Source organism: Anabrus simplex, chromosome 4 (assembly GCF_040414725.1).
Source record: "Anabrus simplex isolate iqAnaSimp1 chromosome 4, ASM4041472v1, whole genome shotgun sequence".
NCBI lineage: Eukaryota > Metazoa > Arthropoda > Insecta > Orthoptera > Tettigoniidae > Anabrus > Anabrus simplex.
In genome coordinates this window covers 56,604,794-56,628,494 of record NC_090268.1, presented here as the reverse complement: position 1 = coordinate 56,628,494, position 23,701 = coordinate 56,604,794, and the positions used below count along the sequence as shown (strand labels likewise).

Below are 23,701 nucleotides of genomic sequence, written 5' to 3'. Positions count from 1 at the left end.
GTTCATGCCTGAAACGGTTTCGGAAGAATGGATATTGTGTTTTTGAGAGTCAACTACCATCTAAACCTCTTAGGAGAAAAATGTTTTGAAGTATACTGTATTTTACACCTAGGACATAAAAGAAGACCCTTCTCGTAAAATTACAACTTTGTACGCTGAATGGTTTTGGAGGGATGAATAATTTAGTTTATGGAGCTAACCTCATTTGACACTTTAGTGGTGGAACGTTTAAAAATATTTCATATTTCACACCTAGGACTTAAAATAAATACCGCTATTTAGAATTTTATCTTTGTACGTTAAACCGTTTTGGAGGAAGGAATGAATATATTTGTTTTTGGATCTTAACCCCTATTTAACTCTCTGAGGAGTTAAATTTGTTTCAAACCTTCTGTTATTTAACACCCAGGATATAATTTTACATTTTAACTTCGTAATTTAAACGGTTTCGTATAAATGTATATTTTGTCATCGTTCTTCATCCCCTGGTCAAAACCCCTTAGCAGTGTACTGTTTTAAGTCCACTTCTTATGTGTATCCTCATAAAAAGAATTCAACACCTTTTACACCCCCTTAAGTTGATTCCCCCCTAAACAAAAAAGGCGTGTATATTTTTAAAGGAGATTCCAAATACTTATTTTCACATCCATAATACCCTTTGTTTTTGAGATATAAGTATCATAATACAAAGAATTAAACTCATTTTTAAATTCATTTACCCACCCTTAATTGGATTTTCCGACAACAAAAGAATGCACGTTTCTTTATTTTTAAAGGACATCCCAAATACCAATTTTCACATCTGTAATATCTTCAGATTTTGAGATACCAATATCCTAATAAAAATAACCCCTGTTTCACTTCTTTTTACCCCCTCCCCCAAGTGATTTTTCCAAAAACAAAATGTATGCATTACTTTATTTTTAAAAGATATTAAAAACACCAATTATTATGTCTGTAACATGTTTCGTTTTTGAGATATAATCATTTTAAAAAATCCCCCTCTTTGTCAGTTGTGTCCCCCCCCCCCGCCACTTAAGTAGGTTTTTCAAAAACAAAAAAGTATGTGTTCCTTTATTTTTAAAGGAGATTCCAAATAAAACTTTTTATGACTGTAACATCCTCAGTTTTTGAGATACAAATTCTCAAAAAGGTATTCAACCCCTTTCTCACTTTTTTTACCCCCTTTAGAGGATTTTTCCAAAAACAAAAAAATATGGCTTTCCTTATTTTTAAAGGAGATTCCAAATACCAGTTTTTACATCATCAATATTTGATGTATAAGTATCCCCATAAAAAGAATTCAACTAAGTTCGTTTCTCTTCACCCTCCCCACCCGTTTAAGTGGATTTTCTGAAAACATTAAAATACGTGCTTCTTTATTTTGAAATGAGATTCCAAATACCAATTTTCATGTCTGTAATGTCTTCAGTTTTAGAGATATAAGTATCCACATAAAAAGAATTCAACCCCTTTTTCAGTCCTTTTACACACCCTCCCTCCTACCGAAGTGCTTTTTTTCGAAAACAAACAAATACGTGTTACTTGTTATTTTTTTTTGCTATGGGCTTTACGTCGCACCGACACAGAAAGGTCTTATGGCGACGATGGGATAGGAAAGGCCTAGGAGTTGGAAGGAAGCGGCCGTGGCCTTAATTAAGGTACAGCCCCAGCATTTGCCTGGTGTGAAAATGGGAAACCACGGAAAACCATTTTCAGGGCTGCCGATAGTGGGATTCGAACCTACTATCTCCCGGATGCAAGCTCACAGCCGCGCGCCTCTACGCGCACGGCCAACTCGCCCGGTACTTGTTATTTAAAAGAGATTAAAAATACCAATTTTAACATCTGTAATGTGTTAAGTTTTATATATATACTGTATATATGCTCATTTTAAAAATTTACCCTCTTTAACACTTTCCCTTAAGTGGATTTTCGGAAAACAAATTATGCATGTTCCTTTACCTTTACAGGAGATTCCAAATACCAATTTTCATGTCTGCCATCTGTAATATGTTACGTTTTTGAGATATACTCATTTTAAATTTTCACCCCATTTGTCACTCCGGTTCACCACCCCTTAAGTAGATTATACCAAAAAAAAAAAAAAATGTTTCTTTATATTTAAAGGAGATTCCAAATACCAATTTTCATGACTGTACATCTTCAGTTTTTTGTATAAGTATCCACATAAAAGGTATTCCTTTTTCACCTTTTTTTTTTGCCCCCGTTAACAGGATTTTCCGAAAACAAAATAATACATATTTCTTTATTTTTAAAGGAGATTCCAAATACCAATTTTCATGTCTTTAAACTGTTTAGTTTTGAGATATAGATACACTCATTTTAACAATTCACCCCTCTTTTCACCCCCTTAGGGACGAAATATCCAAAAATCCTCCCTTAGTGAGCACCTACATTGTAATATGAATATATCCCTAAAATTTCATTTCTTTATGTCCAGTAGTTTTGGCTCGGCGATGTTGAATCAGTCAGAACAAGTTATTATTTTTTATATATACAGTATACTAGCTGATGTACCCGTGCTTCACTATGGGATTCTCAGAAAGACTGACTTTGTGGCTTTCCTAACTGAAGTCAACATAGGTCATTACAGAAACGTCAGTAGGTAAGTAGGGATTAAAAGCGATGTTATCATATAAAATACTGAATCAAATTTTAAAAAACGCACATTTTCTCACTTTTAACAAATAGTACTACAGTGCCGATCTAACAGTCCAAAGTTCCAGAACTGGAATAACCAGGCCATAGACAGCCGTGAGCACTCATCTACCATTATTACGTTAAATATACACACTGCTCATTCCAGTCAGTGCCTCAGAGTAGGGATTGAATAGCTCGAATACTATGATGAATCAGTGTGTGATGTACCAGTAGTATCAGACAGTTTATGAACCACAGGAATGGCATGCTAAAGAAGAAAGTTATCTAACTCCCCAGCTACTTCCCACCAATATTCAGGCAGACTGTTACACTTGGTATGACCGGGCGAGTTGGCCATGTGGTTAGGGGCATGCAGCTGTGAGCTTGCATCCCGGAAATAGTGGATTCGAACCCCACTGTTGGCAGCCCTGAAGATGGTATTCCATGGTTTCCTATTTTCACACCAGGAAAATCCTGGGGCTGTACCTTAATTAAGGCCAAGGTCGCTTCCTTCACACTCCTAGCCCTTTCCTATCCCATCGTCGCCATAAGACCTGCCTGTGTTGGTGTGACGTAAGGCAAATTATATGCAGCTGTAATCCTATCTATCGGAGATGAGTGGCAACAGCAGACACAAAGCACATCACAATAAACAATGGTCAATGTAATGTTATTATAGATAAAAATTTTATGAGCTTTCTATATTGTAGGCCTTCACATTAGGTTTTCTTTCGACACTGTGATATTAGGGCGGCTTATAAAAAAAAAATTATTTATAGCGAAGACTGTAGTTCCTTATTCTCCAACTTTACATACAGATTTTCATTAAATAATGTTTACCCATTTTCTCGTGACTCGGCGCTGATATGGACTTAGTAACAAAAATCCAAATTCATGAATATCTCTCTGATCATAGCCGGTATGGTAACAATGTATAAGACATAAATGATCGGAAATATAATACTATATAGCTTTAGTTATATAGTATTTATCGATATGACCACTAATAACATATTTGGGAATTAAATTTTAGGCCTTCCCCTAAACTACCATTTCACCGGGCGAGTTGGCCGTGCGCGTAGAGGCGCGCGGCTGTGAGCTTGCATCCGGGAGATAGTAGGTTCGAATCCCACTATCGGCAGCCCTGAAGATGGTTTTCCGTGGTTTCCCATTTTCACACCAGGCAAATGCTGGGGCTGTACCTTAATTAAGGCCACGGCCGCTTCCTTCCAACTCCTAGGCCTTGCCTATCCCATCATCGCCATAAGACCTATCTGTGTCGGTGTGACGTAAAGCCCCTAGCAAAAAAAAAAAACTACCATTTCACTCAGCGTGAATAAAATTATTTATGGCCTAGATTATAGTGAGTTATTTCCCGACTTTGCATACCGATTTTCATTAAGATAGGACCACTAATAACATAAATATTTCAGAATTCCATTCCCCTAAACTACTTTTTTCTCAGCGTGAATACAATTATTTATGGCCTAGATTGTAGTGACTTATTCCCCGACTTCACCTACTGATTTTCATTAAGATATGACCATTAATTACATAAATATTTGAGAACTAAATTTTGGGCCTTCCCCTAAACTGCCATTTCACTCAGCGTGAATCAAATTAATTATGGCCTGGATTATAGCGACTTATTCCCTGACTTTGCATACCGATTTTCATTAAGGTACAACCACTAATATTATAAATATTTGAGAATTAAATTCTAGGCCTTCCCCTAAACTACCATTTCAGTCAGCATGAACAAAATTATTTATGGCCTAGATTGTAGCAACTTACTCCCCGACTTTGCATACAGATTTTCATTAAATTCTCTTCAGCCGTTTTCCCATGATGCGTGTACATACATACATGCATACAGACAGACAGACAGACAGACAGACAGACAGACAGACAGACAGACAGACAGACAGACAGACAGACAGACAGACAAGTAAAAAGTGCATTTCCTTGTTACTGTGGACCAAAACTCTTAATTTATATACCGTATATAGATAGATTTGGGATTGGAATAATTTATCAAGAGAAAAGTTCGATAAATTTCCAAATTCTTTGAAATCTTTTAAGAAAAGACTGGGTAAACAATTGGTAGAGAATTTGCCTCCTGGGTGATAGCCCTAGATGCAGATAAATGATGACTGATTGTTACTGACTGATTGATTCTCCTCATATTGAATACTATTCAGAAATACAAGTTATTTATATATTGTGAAACATCGAATAAGAACTATTTACAGCTCATAACACATCATTTTCACTGTCAGGATATGCCACTGATGTCTGTAAATGCTAAATTAACAGTACAAGGGCTGTTTATTAGTGGCAACTCTTAATTAAGACCATTACACAAGATATACCTCTATGAAACTTCTACAATCTTTCAGTGTAGTCCCCAGCATTATGTAACCGGAGCCTGTGGAGAACCTGTTACCTGTAATGTGGAAGCCATAGTATCCTTATGCAGTGCCTGTTCTCTGAATGGTGTGATTAGAGCGATATATTGCCTGCAGAACTTCAAGAAATGCAGTTCCTTCATCTTCAGTATAAAATAAAAATCACAGGGGATTAAATCCAAGAAATATGGGCGATGATAGAACATTTCTTACCCCCCATTGAGCGTAGTACAGGTGATATTCCAAAAATAAACAATAATGCTCTGCATTCATTATCTGTCTTAGGGATAAGGTATGCATTCTCACATCATCACAGTTGTATACCAGAATCAACCATCACCTTCACATTGCTTGGGTTTTTGTACTATTGGCTTTTGTGGTTGTGGTAATTATTGTTTTAAGAGGAAGTACAACTGGGCAACCATCCTCTATTAACACTATTCAAAGGGAAAAATCTCTAGGCCTTTCAGGGCCAGAAAAGATCAAGAATTGACCAAGGGAGGTCGGATAGGGTACATGAAAGTGAGGAGCCTGGCACAAGTGGAAACAATGCCAGGACTCAGCTAAGGGTCTTGTGGTCGCTACCCCACGCTCCCACGTTGAGATTTATTGGGGCCCCTTTTAGTCGCCTCTTGCGACAGGCGGGAGATACCTTGGGTGTTACTACCTGTGGGTGGGGGCGGTAGAATAACACCCACGGTATCCCTTGGCTGTCGTAAGAAGTGACTAAAAGGGGCCTCAGGGGCTCTGAACTTTGTAGTGTGGGTTGGTGACAGCGGGGCCCTCAGCTGAGTCCTGGCATTGCTTCCACTTACTTGTGCCAGGCTCCTCACTTTCATCTATCCTATCTGACCTCCTTTGGTCAATTCTTGTTCTTTTCAGACCCCGAATGTATTATGTATGGAGGCCTAGGGAGACTTTAATTTTCATGCTCTTCGTGGCCCTTATCTTCCTTTGGCCAATACCTTCATTTTCCGCAGTGTCGGACCCCTTCAATTTTTTCTCTCTGATTAGTGTTATATAGAGGATGGTTGCCCAGTTGTACTTCCTCTTGAAACAATAATCACCACCACTACCACCACCTCGGGTGTTATTCTACCACCCGCACCCGCAGCGGGAGAGGCTTTTGTTGGGATTAACCATTTGACCGGTCTCTCACAGATGACACTATTCTTGGCAGCACAGTGCATGCGCAGAGCATTAGATGGAAGAGTCCATGCACTGTGAGGTAGGTTGGGTAACCTGCGTGCATATGCAAGGAACACTAAGTTTTTTTCCTGGTATACATAAGTAACAATGTTGCCACTAATAAGGAAGCAACCCTTGTGTAATGGAGCCTGAAACTGGCACTATTCATAAGGCTACATCTATCAATATTAAACACTTTTTTTCTGTAAATTCTTTGGCAACTAATCAGTCAATGCTGCTTACAACCCAGATGAAATCTATAAGTAGATAATTTGCATGTTTAATAATCTATTACTACTGCAAGTAGGAAGTCAGGCTTGGTTTAGATTTCATCATAGGATTATGGATCAAGTGTATCTTACATGTACAATCTAAGCAAGTAGATAATCAGAATTAGTGCTGACAGAAATAACAAATACAGTATCAAAAACAACCCCACACGTTTTTCAAGGGAGAGCTTCTCTTGATATAATAATCCACTTACCAAATCAACTTCTAGGAAGCATTCAAAAACATTGACTTATTTGGCTGGGAGTCCATTATTGAAACCTGAACAGAAATTTGTAGTCATTAATTGTTTCTGTGGCTCAATATCATTTACTCCCTGCCTGCAAAATGTTAATACCATAAGAATATCACATTTGTTTTTATTGAGTATTGACAAAATTATAGGAAGTGCTGTGAAGGAGATTCTGCAATTATTGGTGAAAGCTGATACCCCTGATGCAATGCATTATTCCTCACCCCAAAGGAAATGGATTGGGTAACTTTAAAGCCAAACAGGAAGGCAATTTGCAACATATAAATGTTTGTGATATGTGTTGTAGGCTGCAAGAACACTTTAATTCCATTTTGTCTCTGGTGCAATAAAAATCATTATGTATTGTATGACTAGAGTTTACAGAGGATTCAACTTGCTAACAAAATAAAATGTGCAGGAAAAACCAGAGTAATGTTAAGAAACAGGATGTATAAGAAATAGGGCTCTTTAAAATTTCTGGGGTTTGGTGTAGCTTTGTTTAAAGAATATCCTCCAGCCAACAAATGGCTTATTATGATAATGAGACTTAAAAGCTCAGAGTGGAGAGACACCTTCAAAATACAGTGCAACCTTGCTCCATCAGGAGCTTTTTATGGGCAAAGCATAAGCAATACCCATTGTAGGCACTACAACAACATGGAAACACAGAGAGCTCTTCAGAAATAACCAAAAACATCCCATATGCAAGATGATTGCTATAGCATTCGTTAATAACAACTACAAAGCCACAAGGTTCACCACATGGCTGAAGGTGGAAGCACTTGCCGAATAGACATCATTGCCTTGGACAGGGCAAGGAACAAGGGTACTATAACTGTCTTCACAGTATGGTTTGAGAAAAACCTGCAACAGCCTGCAGGCCACAGAAGCCGTGTGACAATCCAAAAATCTGTTTTCGAGTTTTTCAGATCCCTTGGGATCCAGCTGCAGGCTTTCTGGGATGCTGCACTCAGCGCTCTGAAAGGGTTGACCCAGATACTGAGGAATCAGCTGTACAACATCAAGAATTAATACACAGCCCATAAATCGCTTGTAATCGTTCCATATCCATTAACTTGTTACTTCCAGCTTTCTTTCGTATATATTTTCACTATAGTTTCAGTATTTACACTATAATGCATAATTTGTCCTAGTTAGCGACCCTAAGTTTGTTTGATGTTTGTTGTTTAAAGGGGCCTAATATCTAGGTCATCGGCCCACAACCCTAAGTAAATGTATGTATGTATGTATGTAAGTCCAACCCTTGTCCTCTTTCTCTACAGGGACAAGTTTAAAGTGTGATGAGTCTTTGTAGCGATATTTTACGACTGGATGCCCTTCCTGATGCCAGCCTCACAAGAGGACTTAATGAGACGAGATCAATGTGATATTACAATAGTATAAAGGCATGGCCTGCTCCTATCGAATAGCACCAAGGGGTCTGTTCAAGCTTCAAAGTCGCAATCCGACTGATGAATCACAATCAACAGCATCCCTTACTCCATATGAACACTGCAGAGAGGTTTTGGAATTGAATCCAGGAATTTGGCATGCAATCTAGTGATTAGAAATTGTATACCACCACATCTCCAAACCCGCCGGCCAAAATTATAATGGAAAAAACTTTTTCGACCAACGGGACTCGAACCGACAGACTATTAAGGTATTTTTTTTTTTTAAATAAGACGTTTGAAAAGCTGTTTAAAAGATTAAAAGTATTACACTATACCAAACTTTGAAAGTAAGATTAGTGTCGGTTAGATACATCATTAACAAACCTCGTAAAATCTATTTAGTAACTCCTCAAATTGGCTACAACCAGTGCACCATTTGGCTGAGAAGTAATAAACGATGATTTCCTTTCCTTCCAAAACTTTATCTGCATTTAATTTCTGTCCCTTCTTGTTTACCAGCAGCTTTCCACTTAAAGAGTCCATTTGCTTCCTTAAATATAAGGACATATAATACATAAATTATATATTACTTATAATGCAATTCCGTAATACAGAATTAAAATGAAATTTAACAGCGGTTTACACAGTTCATAATTTCATTTCTCGCGCTCCGAGTGGCGACTAATAATTTCTTCTTCTTCTACTACTATGGGAATTTCTTGGGCGCTGCTGAAAAGCCATTACCCAGTCACACTACTTCTTCTTCTTCTTTTTGAATGGTGTGGTTGGACTCGTTTGTTATCGTCCAGTCACGAAACCAGATTCTTCTTCTACTTCTCACTCCTTCTACTTCGTCTTCTTCTTTTCTTCTTAGATGTTGTTGGGCTTCAGTCGCTATGTTCCGGCCATTGAACTGTAGGTATTACCTACTTATTCTCTTTGGGTATTACCAATACCTATAGTTCAGTGGTTCCGGCAAATACACTGTATTTGGTTCCGGCTTCCATTTTCAACTAAGTGCAAGATTTTTTCGTGTGTGAACTGTGAATACCTAGACTGATTTCAGGGACATCAGTTTTAAATCCCTCCATTAATATGTGAAAACTTCACTTATCCTATGCTTTCTAGACTCTATCTTGCGTGTGATTTATTTTATTATTCGCATAGTGGTTGGACAACAGTGAAAGAGTCCATAAGTATCAAGAAAGAAGAAAAGACTGGGCAAAACTCACAAGGAGCCCAACAAAACATATCACGAATAGGCAGAAGAGGAAGAAAAAGAAGAAAACATCCAAAATGATGGACGATGAAGATGAAACGTATAAGCTATGGAGAATACGAAAAACAGTTATGCAAGTAGGAGAGTTATTAATGGCCTTAAGCCCTATGAACCGAATTTCCCAATTTTAACATTAACTCTTTGAACCTCATTAACATTTGTTGTTTGAGGCCCAAATGTTGAGACTCTAACCTGAACTGCTTCTGATTCATGAGTGATAAGAATTATATTGATTATGAGATGTTTGGAGCAATAATTTTACCAATTAGGTACGGTATGAAGGTATGGGTTTGTTATTAGTTGGGTATGGTGTAGTGAATTGACTTTTGCCCCTTAAAGCTGCAATTAATGAATCGACAGTGTCGCTCAGCTGTTTGAATCACAAATCTTGGCCCTTTCCTTTCTTTCGTCGACCTTTGTCCTCTGATTAGTGTTAAGAAGGGATTATTAAGCCCTACTCAGTTGTACTTCTCAAGACTAAAAACCACCACCACGAGAGTTGAGAAGAGATTGTTGTAGGCTATATGTCTTCCTATAAAGTGATAATAACTATCACCCTTTAGGCAATGCTTCTGTATTCTCAATCATGGTCCCTATCTTTTAATTTTCTCATCTGACCTCCGGTGGTCTCTTGAGACCCCGGTGGCCCTTCCCTTTCTACTGCCGATGCTCTCATTCTCTGAAGTGTCAGCACTCTTCCAGGTTTCCTTGTAATCAGTGTAAAGATTCCTCTCTAGGTTTGGGCTGTAGAATAAATCCGCAGTATCACATGCCCGTCGTAAGAGGCGACTAAAAGGGGAACCATGGGCTCCACTTGAAACCGTGGGTTGGCTACCACAGTCCCTAGCTGAATTGGCATTGCCTCCTCTGACTTGTGCCTGTCACCTCATTTCAATCTTTCCCATTTCACCTCCATTTTTCAACTCATGTTCTTTTCCAACTCCACAGGTTTGCAAGACCTAGGGAGTCTTCCCCAGTGGGTGGGGGTGGTAGAATACACACACAGTATCCCATGCCGTTTATAAAAGTCCTCTAAAAGTGGCCCCGGGAGCTCTCTTCCTGGGAGCATGGGTTGGAAGCCACGGGCCCCTCTTACCTGATATCTGGCATTGGTTCCATTTACTTGTGCCAGGCTACTGACTTTCATCTATCCTATCCAACCTCTTGGTGTTTCCTGACACCGACAGTATTAGGTTTATGAGGCATAGGGAGACTTGCATTTTCTTGCTTTTTTTGTCCCTTCCTGTTCACTTACCTTCATTCTTCAGAGTGTTAGACCATTTCCTTCTCCCTCTGATTAGTGCTATTAGAGAATGGTTGTCAAGTTGTACTTCCCCCTAAAACAATAATCACCACCACCACCTTCCCCCATGGGTGGTGTTGGTAGAATTGACAACCACGGTATCCCCTACCTGTTGTATAGTGCGGCTAAAAGGAGCCCCAAGCGCTACTCAGGTGCGAGCCTGGTTTAGGGAGCAGGGGGGTCTTTAGCTGAGTTCTACAATTGCTTCCACTTACTTGTGCCAGGCTGCTCACTTTAATCTATCCTATCTGACCTTCCTTGGTCAATACCCCTACGGTAACATACACGGTATCCCATGCCTGCCGTTAGAGGTGACTAGCAGAATCCCCATATGCTTATAACTTGGAGATGGTGGTTGGCGACCCTTAGCTGTGTCCTGGCATCTCTTCCACTTATTTTTGCCAGGCTCCTCACTTTCATGTAACCTAATCGACCTCACTTGGTCAAAGCTTGTTCTTTTCTGACCTTGACGGTACTGGGTTTGCGAGGCCTAGGGAGTCTTTCATTTTCACGCCATTCATGGCCCTTGTCTTTCTTTGGCTGATAACTTCATTTTTGGAAATGTTGGATCCCTTCAATTATTTTACTCTTACTAGTGTTAATAGAGGGTTATTCAGTTGTACTTCTTCAGAAAACAATAATCACCACCACCACAATCACCTCCACCTTGGTCAACTTTTGTTCTTTCCCTATACGACATTTGGTTTATGAGGCCTAGGGAGATTTCCATTTTCACTCACTTTGTGGCCATTCCTTTCTTTCCTGATACCTTCATTCTTTGAAGTATTGGACCTCTTCCTTTTCCCCCTGTAGGTGGGGGTGGTAGAATAACACCCACAGTATCCCCTGCCCCTGTCGTAAGAGGCAACTAAAAAGGGCCTTAGGGGCTCTGAACTTTGGAGCATGGGTTGGCGACCATGGAGCCCTAAGCTGAGTCCTGGCATTGCTTCCACTTACTTGTGCCAGGCTCCTCAGTTTCATCTATCCTATCCGACCTCCCCTGGTCAACTCTTTTCAGACTCTGATGGTATTACATATGGAGGCCTAGGGAGTCTTTCATTGTCATGCCCTTCGTGGCCCTTCTCTTCCTTTGGCCGTTCTCTTTTTTTTCTTTTCTTTTTTTTTTTGAAGTGTCGGATCCCTTCCATTTTTTCTCTCTGATTAGTGTTATATAGAGGATGATTGCCTAGTTGTACTTCGTCTTAAAACAATAATCATCACCACCACCACCTCACTTTCATCTGTCCTAACCAGTCTTTCTTGGTCAACTCTTGTTCTTTTCCGACCCTGACACTATTAGGTTTCCAAGGGCTAGGGAGTCTTTCATTTTCACGCCCTTCATGGCTCTTGTCTTTCTTTGGCCGATACCTTCATTTTTGAAGTGTCGGATCCCTTCCATTTTTCTCCTCTCTGATTAGTGTTATACAGAGGATGGTTGCCTAGTTGTACTTCCTCTTAAAACAGTAATCACCACCACCACCACCTCTTCCTTTTTCCTCTGGTTTGTGCTAATAGAGGATGGTTGCCAAGTTATACTCCCCTTCCCCTCCATGGATGGTGACGGTAGAATTGACATCCACGGTATCCCCTGCCTGTTGTAAGATGTGACTAAAAGGAGCCCCAAGGGCTACTCCATTACGAGCATGGTTTGGCGACCACAGGATCTTTAGATGAGTCCTATCATTGCATCTAATTACTTGTCCCAAGCTGCTCACTTTTATCTATCCAAAACGACCTACCTTGGTCAACTCTTAATTTTTTCGGAGCCCGATGGTATTAAAGCACTCGAGGCCTAGGGGAGTCGTTCGTTTTCATGTCCTTCATGGCCTCGTCTTTCTTTGGTTGATGCCCTTCATTTTTCGAAGCATCATATCCCTTTCATTTTTTTCTATCTGATTAATGTTATATAGGGGATGGTTGCCTAGTTGTACTTCCTTTTAAAGCAATAATCACCACCACCTAATCCTTTTTCCCTTTCGAATAGTGTTGTTAGAAGATGGGTGGCCAGTTGCCCTTTTTCTTAAAACAATAATCACCACTACTCCTCGACTCCATGGCTAAATGGTTAGCATGCTGGCCGTTGGTCACAGAGGTCCCGGGTTCAATTCCCGGCAGGGTCGGGAATTTTAACCATAATTGGTTCATTCTGCTGGCACGGGGGGCTGGGTGTATGTGTCGTCTTCATCATCATTTCATCCTCATCACGACGTGCAGGTCGCCTACGGGAGTCAAATCAAAAGACCTGCATCTGGCAAGCCGATCCTCAGACACTTCTGGCACTCAAAACTATACGCCACTTCATTTCATTTACCACCACTCCTTTCATTCATCTTCCCTGTCAGGCCTCCCTTAGCAACTATTGTTCTCTTCCAGCCCAGCCACATGGGTGTAGAGGGAAACGAGTTATCTGATGAGGCTGCCAAGGAGGCTGTTACATGCCAGCCAGTGATATTTTCTCTCAGCAGAGGCATTTGATTATGTCCAATTGGGAGATGGAGTGGCAGGCCACCCCTCTTCCAAATATGCTGAGAGTGATCAAACAAACTACGAAGGTATGGAAGACTTTGCTTCAGACTTCTCGGAGAGAAGCAGTGGTATTATGTCGTCTTTGGATCGGTCACGGCATAGTAACCCACTCCTTCCCCCTGTGGGTGGGGGCGGTAGAATAACACCCACGGTATCCCCTGCCTGTCGTAAGAGGCGACTAAAAGGGGCCCCAGGGGCTCTGAACTTTGGAGCGTGGGTTGGCGACCACGGGGCCCTTAGCTGAGTCCTGGCATTGCTTCCACTTACTTGTGCCAGGCTCCTCACTTTCATCTATCCTATCCGACCTCCCTTGGTCAACTCTTGTTCTTTTCCGACCCCGACGCTATTAGGTTTGCGAGGGCTAGGGAGTCTTTCATTTTCACGCCCTTCGTGGCCCTTGTCTTCCTTTGGCCGATATCTTCATTTTTTCGAAGTGTCGGATCCCTTCCATTTTTCCCCTCTGATTAGTGTTATATAGAAGATGGTTGCCTAGTTGTACTTCCTCTTAAAACAATAATCACCACCACCACCACCGTAACCCACTCCTACCTCCTGAGGGGTGAATGCCCCTGGCGTATATTTGCGGCGGTCATCTAACCCTGGTACGCTTCCTTACGGAGTGCGTGGACCTGGCCGATCTGTGCCATAGTCTAAAACTCCCGAGTGCAATTTCCCTCATCCTACGAGATAACGAGCAGTCAGCAGACCTTGTCATCCGTTTTATGAGTGATAGTGGCCTCTCCCTTTATCGTGCGTAAAAGTATATTTTCTATTAGTGTATTTTTGTTAACTACGCTTTTATCCTATTGACTCTCTTTTATTTCGTGTTTGTGTATTTTAAGGTGTTATTTTGACTTCTAACTTGAATGATATATATCTCTGTAATTTCCATTGTAATCTATATTGTCTATAATTTTATCATAAAATAAGGCATTGTGAATTAGATCCACTGATTATTTTTAATTTCATAATCATTTTTCATCATCATTTGTTTTAAATTCTAGTCAGTGGATATTTAAAAAAATTCTAATTATCATGTTTTTTCGTTCCATCTTGTACCATTAGAGGCCGATGATCTAGCTGTTAGGCACCTTTAAACAACAAACATCATCATCATCATCATCTCTTCCAGCTTTGAAGATGTTAGGTTTGCGAGGCCTAAGGAGTTTGTCACTTCCACATCCTTCATTGCCCATCCCTTTCTTGTACTTATACCTTCAATTTTTTAAAGGGTGTGACCGTTTCCTTTTTAATTTCTGATTAGTGTTAATTGAGGATGGTTGCCCAGTTGTATTTCCTCTTAAAGCAATTAACCACCACCACCGCCACCCTTGTTTTACCTTTTTGAATGATGTTAAGAGAAGATGGCTGCCTGGTTGTGCTTCCTCTTAAAACAATAATCACCTCTACTACAAAATAACAATAGGAATATAACTGAATTTTTAAAAAGTATCTAAATATCTGTAAGCTCAGTTTTTTGTATTGTTTAGCTTTGCCATGACCGTGGATACCTAGTGACCCAAGATGAATTGGATCAAACATTGGAACAATTCAAAGAGCAGTTTGGAGACAAACCTAGGTATGCATATGTACAAATACCTACTACCTTCATTTTTTTAAGGGTCCGATCATTTCCTTTTTCCCTCGAAATTTTTAGAGTGATGCGTGGCCTTTTTTTAACTCACTTTTAAAAGAACAATCATCCCCATCACCATGACCAACAGCTTTAGTGTTAACAGTGGATGGTTGCCCTGTTGTACTTCCTATTTTCACACCAGGCAAATGCTAGGGCTGTACCTTAATTGAGGCCACGGGTGCTTCCTTCACACTCATAGTCTTTTCCTATCCTATTGTCGCTTTAAGACCAGTTTGTGTCCTTGCAACGTAATGCCAATTGTACAAAAAACAAATCTTTACCACCCTTCACATTCATCTTCCCTTTCAGTCCTCGCTTGGTCAACTCTTGTTCTTTTCTGACTCTGATTCTATTAGGTTTCCGAGACCTAGGGAGTTTTCCATTTTCACGCCCTTCATGGACCTTGTCTTTCTTTGACCGATGCCTTCATTTTTCAGTGTGTTAGACTCCTTTCATTTTTACCCTCTCTTTAGTGAAAATAGGGGATGGTTGACCAGTTGTACTTTCTGTTCAAATGATAATCACCACCACCACCACTTTTTTGACCCAGACAGTATTAGGTAATGAGGCCTAGGGAGTCTTTCATTTTCACATCCTCCGTGGCCCTTGTCTTTGATTGGCTGATACCTTCATTTTTCAAAATGTTTTAACCTTCCATATTTTCCCATGTGATTAGTGTTAATAGAGGATAGCACCCAGTTGAACTTCCTCTTAAAACAATAACCCCATGAACCTACTACGCTGACGTAGCAAGAAGAGAGGTGATACTCCCAAGTGGCACGTTCCAGGTGGCGAATAGAGGTGCCCTAACCAGATTGCTGGCAGACTTGAGCTAAATAAAATAGCTCTTGCGGTATCTCCTGCCTGTCCACTGAAAGGGGCGACCAAGAGATGATGTTATTATTATTAGCGTATGATGTGTACATGACAATCAAAATATACAAACATGTTACAAAATATACAAAGATACAAGTTGGTGACAGCATCACGACTTCACTTTTATATTTTAATGTCCAAATTTTTTATCCATGTAATCACTTCCAGTGTTACTTCAAAGAATTCCTCTGCAGAACTAGGAAATGCACATAGGGGGCACTCTAGAACTATATGCTTGATAGACAGTGCTTGAGCACCACAGTCATAGCAGGGAGAATCTACCCATCCCCATAGATGCAAGACTGCGCCAGTTCTACCAACACAACATCGGATCCTGTTCACGTTTGACCAAACAGCACTGTGATGAAAACCATGGGTTTGCATTGCGTGAGAGTAATACCATTATGTGAGGAACACCATGGGTTTGTGTTGCCTGTAGGCATTACCTTTATGTGTGATACACCGTGGGTCTACTTTGCCTATGATTAGTAGCACTATGTGAGCAACAGCATGAGTAAACATGGCTTGTGATTCGTTCCACTAAGTGAAGAACTTCATGGCAATACCGGTGCCTGTGATTAATCCCACTATGGTTCTGCGTTGCTTGTTAGTAGTACCCTTATGTGGGAAACACCATATGTATATGTTGCCTGTATCCCCTGCCTGTCATAAGATGCGACAAAAAGGGGCCCCAGGGGCTCTGAACTTTGGATCAGGGACTGGCGACCACAGAGCCCTTAGCTGAGTCCTGGCATTACTTCCATTTACTTGTGCCAGGCTCCTCGCTTTCATCTATCCTATCCGATCTCCCTTGGTCAACTCTTGTTCTTTTCCAACCCCAACGCTATTAGATTTCTGAGGGCTAGGGAGTCCTTCATTTTCAAGCGCTTCATGGCCCTTGGTCTTTTTTTGGCCGATACCTTCATTTTTCAAAGTGTTGGAACCTTTCCATTTTTCTCTCTGATTTGTGTTATATAGAGGATGGTTGCCTAGTTGTACTTCCTCTTAAAACAATAATCACCACCACCATCTCCATAGATAAGTAACATATCCATATAGTCATCGCTGGAATACATCTCGAGGCAGTGAATACCATTGCATATTGTTATCGTTCCAATGGGGCATACTTAGCCCTACCTGTGGTCTACGAAGCTTAGAACATGTATGACGTAGCTAACTTGCCACAGACCATCATCTACTCATCCTTGTCCAACCCAGCACCATACCCAGTGCAACGATACATGCGATCTTTTGAGTCAAATAAACAAATCAGTCCTTGGAAGCTATCAAGTATGCAACCTTACCACATCCCAGACAACTGGCTGTTAAAAAAAAAACCTCTTATGTGGGATTCAAACTTCCTACCTTGAGCACTGTCCACTATCACATATCTTCCCACCCGCTTGCCATGTGAGCTACTGCGACACTTGACCTACAGTGCCCACTTCCCAGCCTATAGAGTACCATGCTCCCGGTCTGTGCGTCCACCTCCTGTTTTAGAGTACGTGTTCTGCGTATCTATACTCATTTTACGGGTTCATTCGAGGTACCCATAATGAATTAATAGTGGCGTACACGATTCCTGCTGTCTTCTAGGCCGTAAACACACATCTCGTTATATTACCCCCGGTTTAGGGAGAGGGACTGATGTTTTTCAGAATTGTAGTAAATGTGAAGGGATGCATAACACTGGATCGCAGGGTGCTGGTGGACCACATGGTATAGAGGATGGTTGTCTAGTTGTACTTCCTCTTAAAACAATAATCACCACAACCTTCTGTTGATTTATTTTTAGGCCATTTATTTCTGTTCATATTCCAAGTTTTAGTAATAATTCTTGTAATTCCTTTATATCAGCTGATCTTAAGAACATGTCATCAGCATACATTATCAAGATAGTTGATGTGTTTTCAGTGATTGGTGAGATATCTCTTGTCATAATATCGAAGAGTGTAGGACTTGTTGGATCTCCTTGAAGAACTCCATTAGTCTGTATTAGGGTAATTTTTTTTCGATAATGTGATTCCATTGTTTATTTGGATGTAGTTATGATTGATGATATTCATTATCATTTTTACAAGTGGATTAGTCTCTCCTATCATATGTCTTCACCCTGCGGTTGGGGGACGGTAGAATACCACCAACGATATCCCCTGCATCTCGTAAGAGGTGACTAAAAGGGGCCCCAGATGCTCTGAAGTTTGGAGCGTGGTTTGAATAAACATGGAGCCTTAGCTGCGTCCTGGCATTGCTTCCGCTTACTTGTGCCAGGCTCCTCACTTTCATCTGTCCTATCCGACCTTCCTTGGTCAACTCTTGTTCTTTTCCTACCCCGACGGTATTACATTTTTGAGGCATAGTGAGTCTTTCCTTTTCACGCCCTTTGTGGCCCTTCTCTTTCCTTGGCCGATACCTTCATTTTTCGAAGTGTTGGATCCCTTCCATTTTTTCTCTCTAATTAATGTTTTGTAGAGGATGGATGCCTAGTTATACTTCCTCTTAAAACAATAATCGCCACCACTGCCACCAACCCCATCACCAACCCCATCACCAACACATTTTATGAGTCTTGCATAATCTCCTGCACTTATCCACCTGTGTCACTTATTCCCACAAATTAAAGCTTATTTATTCGACATCTTAAATCAGTGAATTCATTTCAGACAGTCCTTTACTCTTGATTTTGATTATCTTCCTACTGTTGTTCAGAGTATTCATTATAGTTATCATGATTCTATCAATTTTATCAGAATTAATTCTGAACTTCACCTTACAAAACAAAAATATTAAATACATTTGCTCTCTTCCTAGTGAGAAGAGACCTGCTAGAAGTGATCTTATTGTTCTTGTGGCTCACAATGATGATCCTACAGGTACAGTATCATGAAAATTTCTATATGATATATCGGTATGTAGATAATGAGAAGTAGTTGTAATTTTGCCTCACTTTTGTAGCATAAGTTTATTTTTTTACAGATCAAATGTTTGTTTTTTTCCCTGATGAACCCAAGATTGGAATTAAAACCATTAAAACTTATTGCCAAAGAATGCAGGAAGAAAATATCCATCGAGCCATTATCATTGTACAACTAGGTATGACACCTTCTGCCAAACAGGTAGGACTTAAATTTACTAATATGTTATGATGTAGATGCACGTGAAATCTTTACTTTTACTTCATATTGAGTAGTTATTCCAATTACTTCTTTTCTATAATATTTTTAAAAATATAATACTAATCACTTTATTATAGATCGTAAGGAGGCACAATATTTGCAGCAGCTTTATTTGGTAGACATTTCCTATCCTGTTGATAAACTTAACCATAATAAGTATTTGTATTTGTTCCTGTACTGACTTGTCTAAAGCTATTAAAACATAGGTATGTGTTTGGTCCTTCTTGTCAATACATTTTTTAATTGAAAATAATTTATTCAAACATGTTTCAGGAACATTTTTTGAAACATCTTTTTTAGAAATGGTATTTATTCGGGGCGTCGACCTAAGAAGATCTATTGCCCCTACTTTGCACCATATGTTATGAACCTGCATGTATTTGGAAACTGTGGAAGTGTAAAGTGTTGCGTGTGAGGAAAGGAACATTAAGGACGACACAAACATCCAATCCCCAGGCCAAGGATATTAATCATGTACAATTGAAAAACCCTGACCCAGCCGGGAATCAAACCCAGGCCCCCCCACACCGGGGCTGGGCTTTCAGGAACATAGTACGTTCCCTTCATCGGTGAAGTCCAGTCAAAGAATAAAATCAATATAACACTTTCTTTTGCTTAGCCCATATTTAAAGAAGTATTATTACATAATTCACCATATCAGTGAATAAACATACATTAGTGATATATTAGGAAAATTATCATTACATAAAATTTTAATATTTAAATGATGTTGAATGAGAATACCTAAATAAATTTAAGATCTTCAAGTTTTATCTTTTTCATCTTTTTTTCTTGTCTTCCTTAAATGATTAAATGCTAGTTTATACAACAGGTTCTCATCTGTTCTTCTCTCATACAAATTTGATTCAGACTGAATTTTTTTTAACAAGATACATTTCTAAACTTTCTAAAACATTCGTGAATTTTCCCTTTTTGGCCAAATGTATTAATTCCATGTCATTAGAAATGTCTGTAAATTTATCCTTTCAATGGCCATGCGGTTAGCGGCACGTGGTTGTGACCTTGCATCCGGGAGATAGTGGGTTCGAATCCCAGTGTTGGCAGCCCTGAAGATGGTTTTCCGTGGTTTCCTATTTTCACACCAGGCAAATACTGGGGCTGTACCTTAATTAAGGCCATGGCCGCTTCCTTCCAATTCCTAGGCCTTTCCTATCCCATCATCGCCATCAGACCCATCTGTGTTGGTGCGACATAAAGCCACTAGCAAAAAAAAAAAATTATCCTTTCAGTTTGCTGAATGGTCAGCAAATTAATGACCTTTGATTCAGAGGGCTCCAGGTTCAGTTCCTGGCCAAACCCCTGTGAGTGGGGGAGGTAGAATAACACCCACGGTATCCCCTGCCTGTCGTAAGAGGCAACTAAAAGGGGCCTCAGGGGCTCTGAACTTTGGAGTGTGGATTGTTGACCATGGGGCCCATAGCTGAGTCCTGGCATTGCTTCCACTTACTTGTGCCAGGCTCCTCACTTTCATCTATCCCATTCGACCTCTCTTGGTCAACTCTTGTTCTTTTCCGACCCTGACGCTAGTAGGTTGCCCAGGGCTAGGGAGTCTTTCATTCTCACACCCTTCATGGCCCTTGTCTTTCTTTGGCCGATACCTTCATTTTTCGAAGTGTTGGATCCCTTCCATTTTTTCTCTCCGATTAGTGTTATATAGAGGATGGTTGTTTAGTTGTGTTTCCTCTTAAAACAATAATCACCACCATCACCATCCCGGCCGAATTGGGGATTTTAAATTTGTTTGATTAATTCCTCTTGCTAGGAGGCTGTGAGTTTGTGCTTTTCTTAATATACTTCTATATTTACACACAACGCATTACACTGATAATCACCTTTTTCCCTCCATGTAGGGTTGGAATCATGAAAGATATACAGCCATAAAAATGAGCTAACTCCATAGAAAGGGCCACCCCCAGGTAATTGGGAAAAGACCAGGAAGAAGAAAAGTTTAGGGAAATCCTCCATTGGGTATTACTGTACATCTACGATATCCTCAGCTTGTCAAAAAAGGCAACTAAGAGAGGGACCTGCTGGGGTTCTCACTTGAGAGGATAGGTTGGCAACCATGAATCGCATGGATGAGTCTGGCATTACTTACACTTATTTGTATCCTTCTGTTAGCGGTATCTGTGGTATATCCTGCTTGTCATAAAAAGCGACTAAAGGATCCCCTAGGGCTGTCAAATTGGAAGCGTTGTTTAGTGACCATGGGGGCTCTAGCTGAGTTTGGCTTTGTTTCCACTTATGTCTAGCTCCTTATCAACATATTTCCTATCTGACCTCTGTTGGTCAACTCTTGTTCTCTTCTGATTTCCTCTCTCCTGTGGGTGGGGGCGGTAGAATAACTCCCTCAGAATCCCCTGCCTGTCATAAGAGGTGACTAAAAGGACCCCAGAGGCTCTTAGGTAGCGTGTGTTGGCAACCACGGGCCTTAGCTAAGACCTGGCATTCCTTCCACTTACTTGTGCCAGGATCCTTACTTTCATCTATCCTATCTGAACCTCCGTTGATCAATCTTTGTTCTTTTCCAACCACGATGGAAGTAGAGCATTTGAGTCCTAGGCGGTCTTTCATTTTCATGCTCTTTGTGACCCTTGTCTTTCTTTGGCTGATACCTTCATTTTTTGAAGTGTCAGACCCCTTCAATTTATTCTCTCTGATTAATGTTAATGGAGGATGGTTGCATAGTTGTACTCTCTCTTAAAACAATAATCACTACCACAACCACTCTTCTGACGCTGATGTTGTAAGGTTTGTGAGGCCTAGGAAGTCTTCCATTTTCACACCCTTCATGGCCCTTCCCTTTCTTTTGTCGATACCTTCATTCTTCAAAGGGCCACCTTTGCTCTCCAACCTGGTACTCACTTTTGGTGCAGGCTTAGTGAACCTCAGGGTAATTTGCCACTACAGAAGTGGAAAGCGTATTTCTTAAATTTTTCAATTTCCTCATGGAGAATCAAACCCATGTCCTTCTGGGTGAACCGAGTATGCCTTTACTGCCTTGGCTAGGTATCCTAATTGTACTTCCTCGTAAAACAGTATTCACCACCAGCACCACCACGAACATGGAAGAGATGCTGGGAAAAGAATAGTTTTACTTTGGACAAGGCAGTTCAACTTTAACCCAATGTACATTCAGATACAGATTTTGGAAAGGAAATGAAAATATACAGTGGTGGTAATTACTGTTCAGAAGTGCAATAAGTTTTCAAGGTTAAAGGAGTTATTAATTGTGGTATTTATCCAAATAAAAGTAAGGTTTTATTTCACAGCCATAACTGTTACACTATTAATGTGACTTCTGGTTTATCTTAATAAAGATTTCTTTTCATACCATTCTTAATTATATAAATGTTGTAATAACTGTTCTTGATTTTAGTCTTTGGTAGATATGGCACCAAAATATCTTTTGGAACAGTTTCTGGAGTCGGAGCTACTTGTAAATATCACAGAACATGAGCTGGTTCCAGAGCATGTTGTAATGACTCCAGAGGAGAAACATGAATTACTTTCTAGATAGTATCCTTTCATCTATAAGATTATGTATTTGCATGTTTACTTAACTTATAGAGAGCTGTTTTCCATGTTGGGATTTTATTTAACCCCTTATACAAATATATTGAAATGCTCTTCTGAATTGTATGCTGTATTAACCTTAAATCATTGGGGATACATGTGCATGGAGTGAGTGTCTGTATTAGATATACAATCTGTAACATGGTGCAATCTATTGGATGATTTACAAAAATAAAAACTGAACTTCTGTGGACTTAGTGGGTTTGTGAAAAATAGCACCACCATGAAGGAACACGTGTAAAACTTCTGATAAATGCAGGGCAGGTTATGACAAGCGAGTGATTAGAATTGCAGACTGATATTGCATTCCTGGGCCAAGCAGTGTCCTCTGGACAGTCATGTTTGATGCATAAATAGAGGGTTGTTGAGGAGGCAAGCAATTAGTTTACCAGCACCAACAGGCTGGAAACCTTTCTCCAAGAGTCACTAGACCTTATGTTGCTAAAAGGGCACAGTATAAAGGAAATACAGAGTTTTAACGAGGACGAAGCTGGCTGGTTGGTGGCTACTCTGTGTTGCAACAATTAGACGCTAGACATTTTTCTCGTCTAACTGAAACTGGTGTTCAAATTTTGTTTTAATAACTTAATTGATGTTGGATTTGTTAATGAAATGCTGTGTTTGGTAGCAAGTTGGACACTCTGTATTATAAATTATACTAAACTTTTAACTGAAATAGTGTTAGAATGGGAAAATACAGGAATGCCAAGTAAAACCAGAACATCTATTAAAGAACATATGTTTTCTTCAGTGAAGTAGTATTATAAAGAACACCCAGAAAACTATAGAGCAGGGGAAGGTAAACAGCACGAGACCCTGAGGAAGGCATCCAGCTTGATGCGAGGACCAACTACAGCCTCTGGTAGGGATATCCACATAGCACTAGATCGCTAGACCTGGCATGACTGAATTATGGTACAAAAGTCAACATATGAGATGCCACCATGCCCTTCCATGGGCTAAGAATAAAGGAAGAGAGTTCACACACGATGCACTTTTAGATGGTATCTTGAAAGCTGCAAAATCAAGCAAAGGGAACGTATTAATTGTTTTTAGGTATTTCACAGGTATTATATTCAATTGGCTATGCAGATATAGAAAAGGAACTAGACACTCTTCCTCTCCCACTTGAAC

At 40.1% G+C, this 23,701-nt stretch overlaps 1 protein-coding gene across 2 annotated transcripts in view; it reads left to right on the top strand.

Moving 5' to 3' along the window:
• The first annotated feature begins 9,196 nt into the window (after nucleotides 1–9,196).
• Nucleotides 9,197–23,701, top strand: part of LOC136872385 (DNA-directed RNA polymerases I, II, and III subunit RPABC1) — a 29,652-nt gene continuing 15,147 nt past the window's right edge. Inside the window, exons 1-5 of one of the 2 annotated variants that reach the window (XM_067146194.2) lie at nucleotides 9,197–9,530; nucleotides 14,773–14,861; nucleotides 18,606–18,667; nucleotides 18,771–18,910; nucleotides 22,371–22,510. In XM_067146194.2, the coding sequence (XP_067002295.1) occupies nucleotides 9,471–9,530; nucleotides 14,773–14,861; nucleotides 18,606–18,667; nucleotides 18,771–18,910; nucleotides 22,371–22,510 (491 nt within the window). In that variant the 5' untranslated portion in view covers nucleotides 9,197–9,470. The remainder of the gene's footprint in view (nucleotides 9,531–14,772; nucleotides 14,862–18,605; nucleotides 18,668–18,770; nucleotides 18,911–22,370; nucleotides 22,511–23,701) is intronic. The other variant, XM_067146195.2, reaches the window with a different exon arrangement.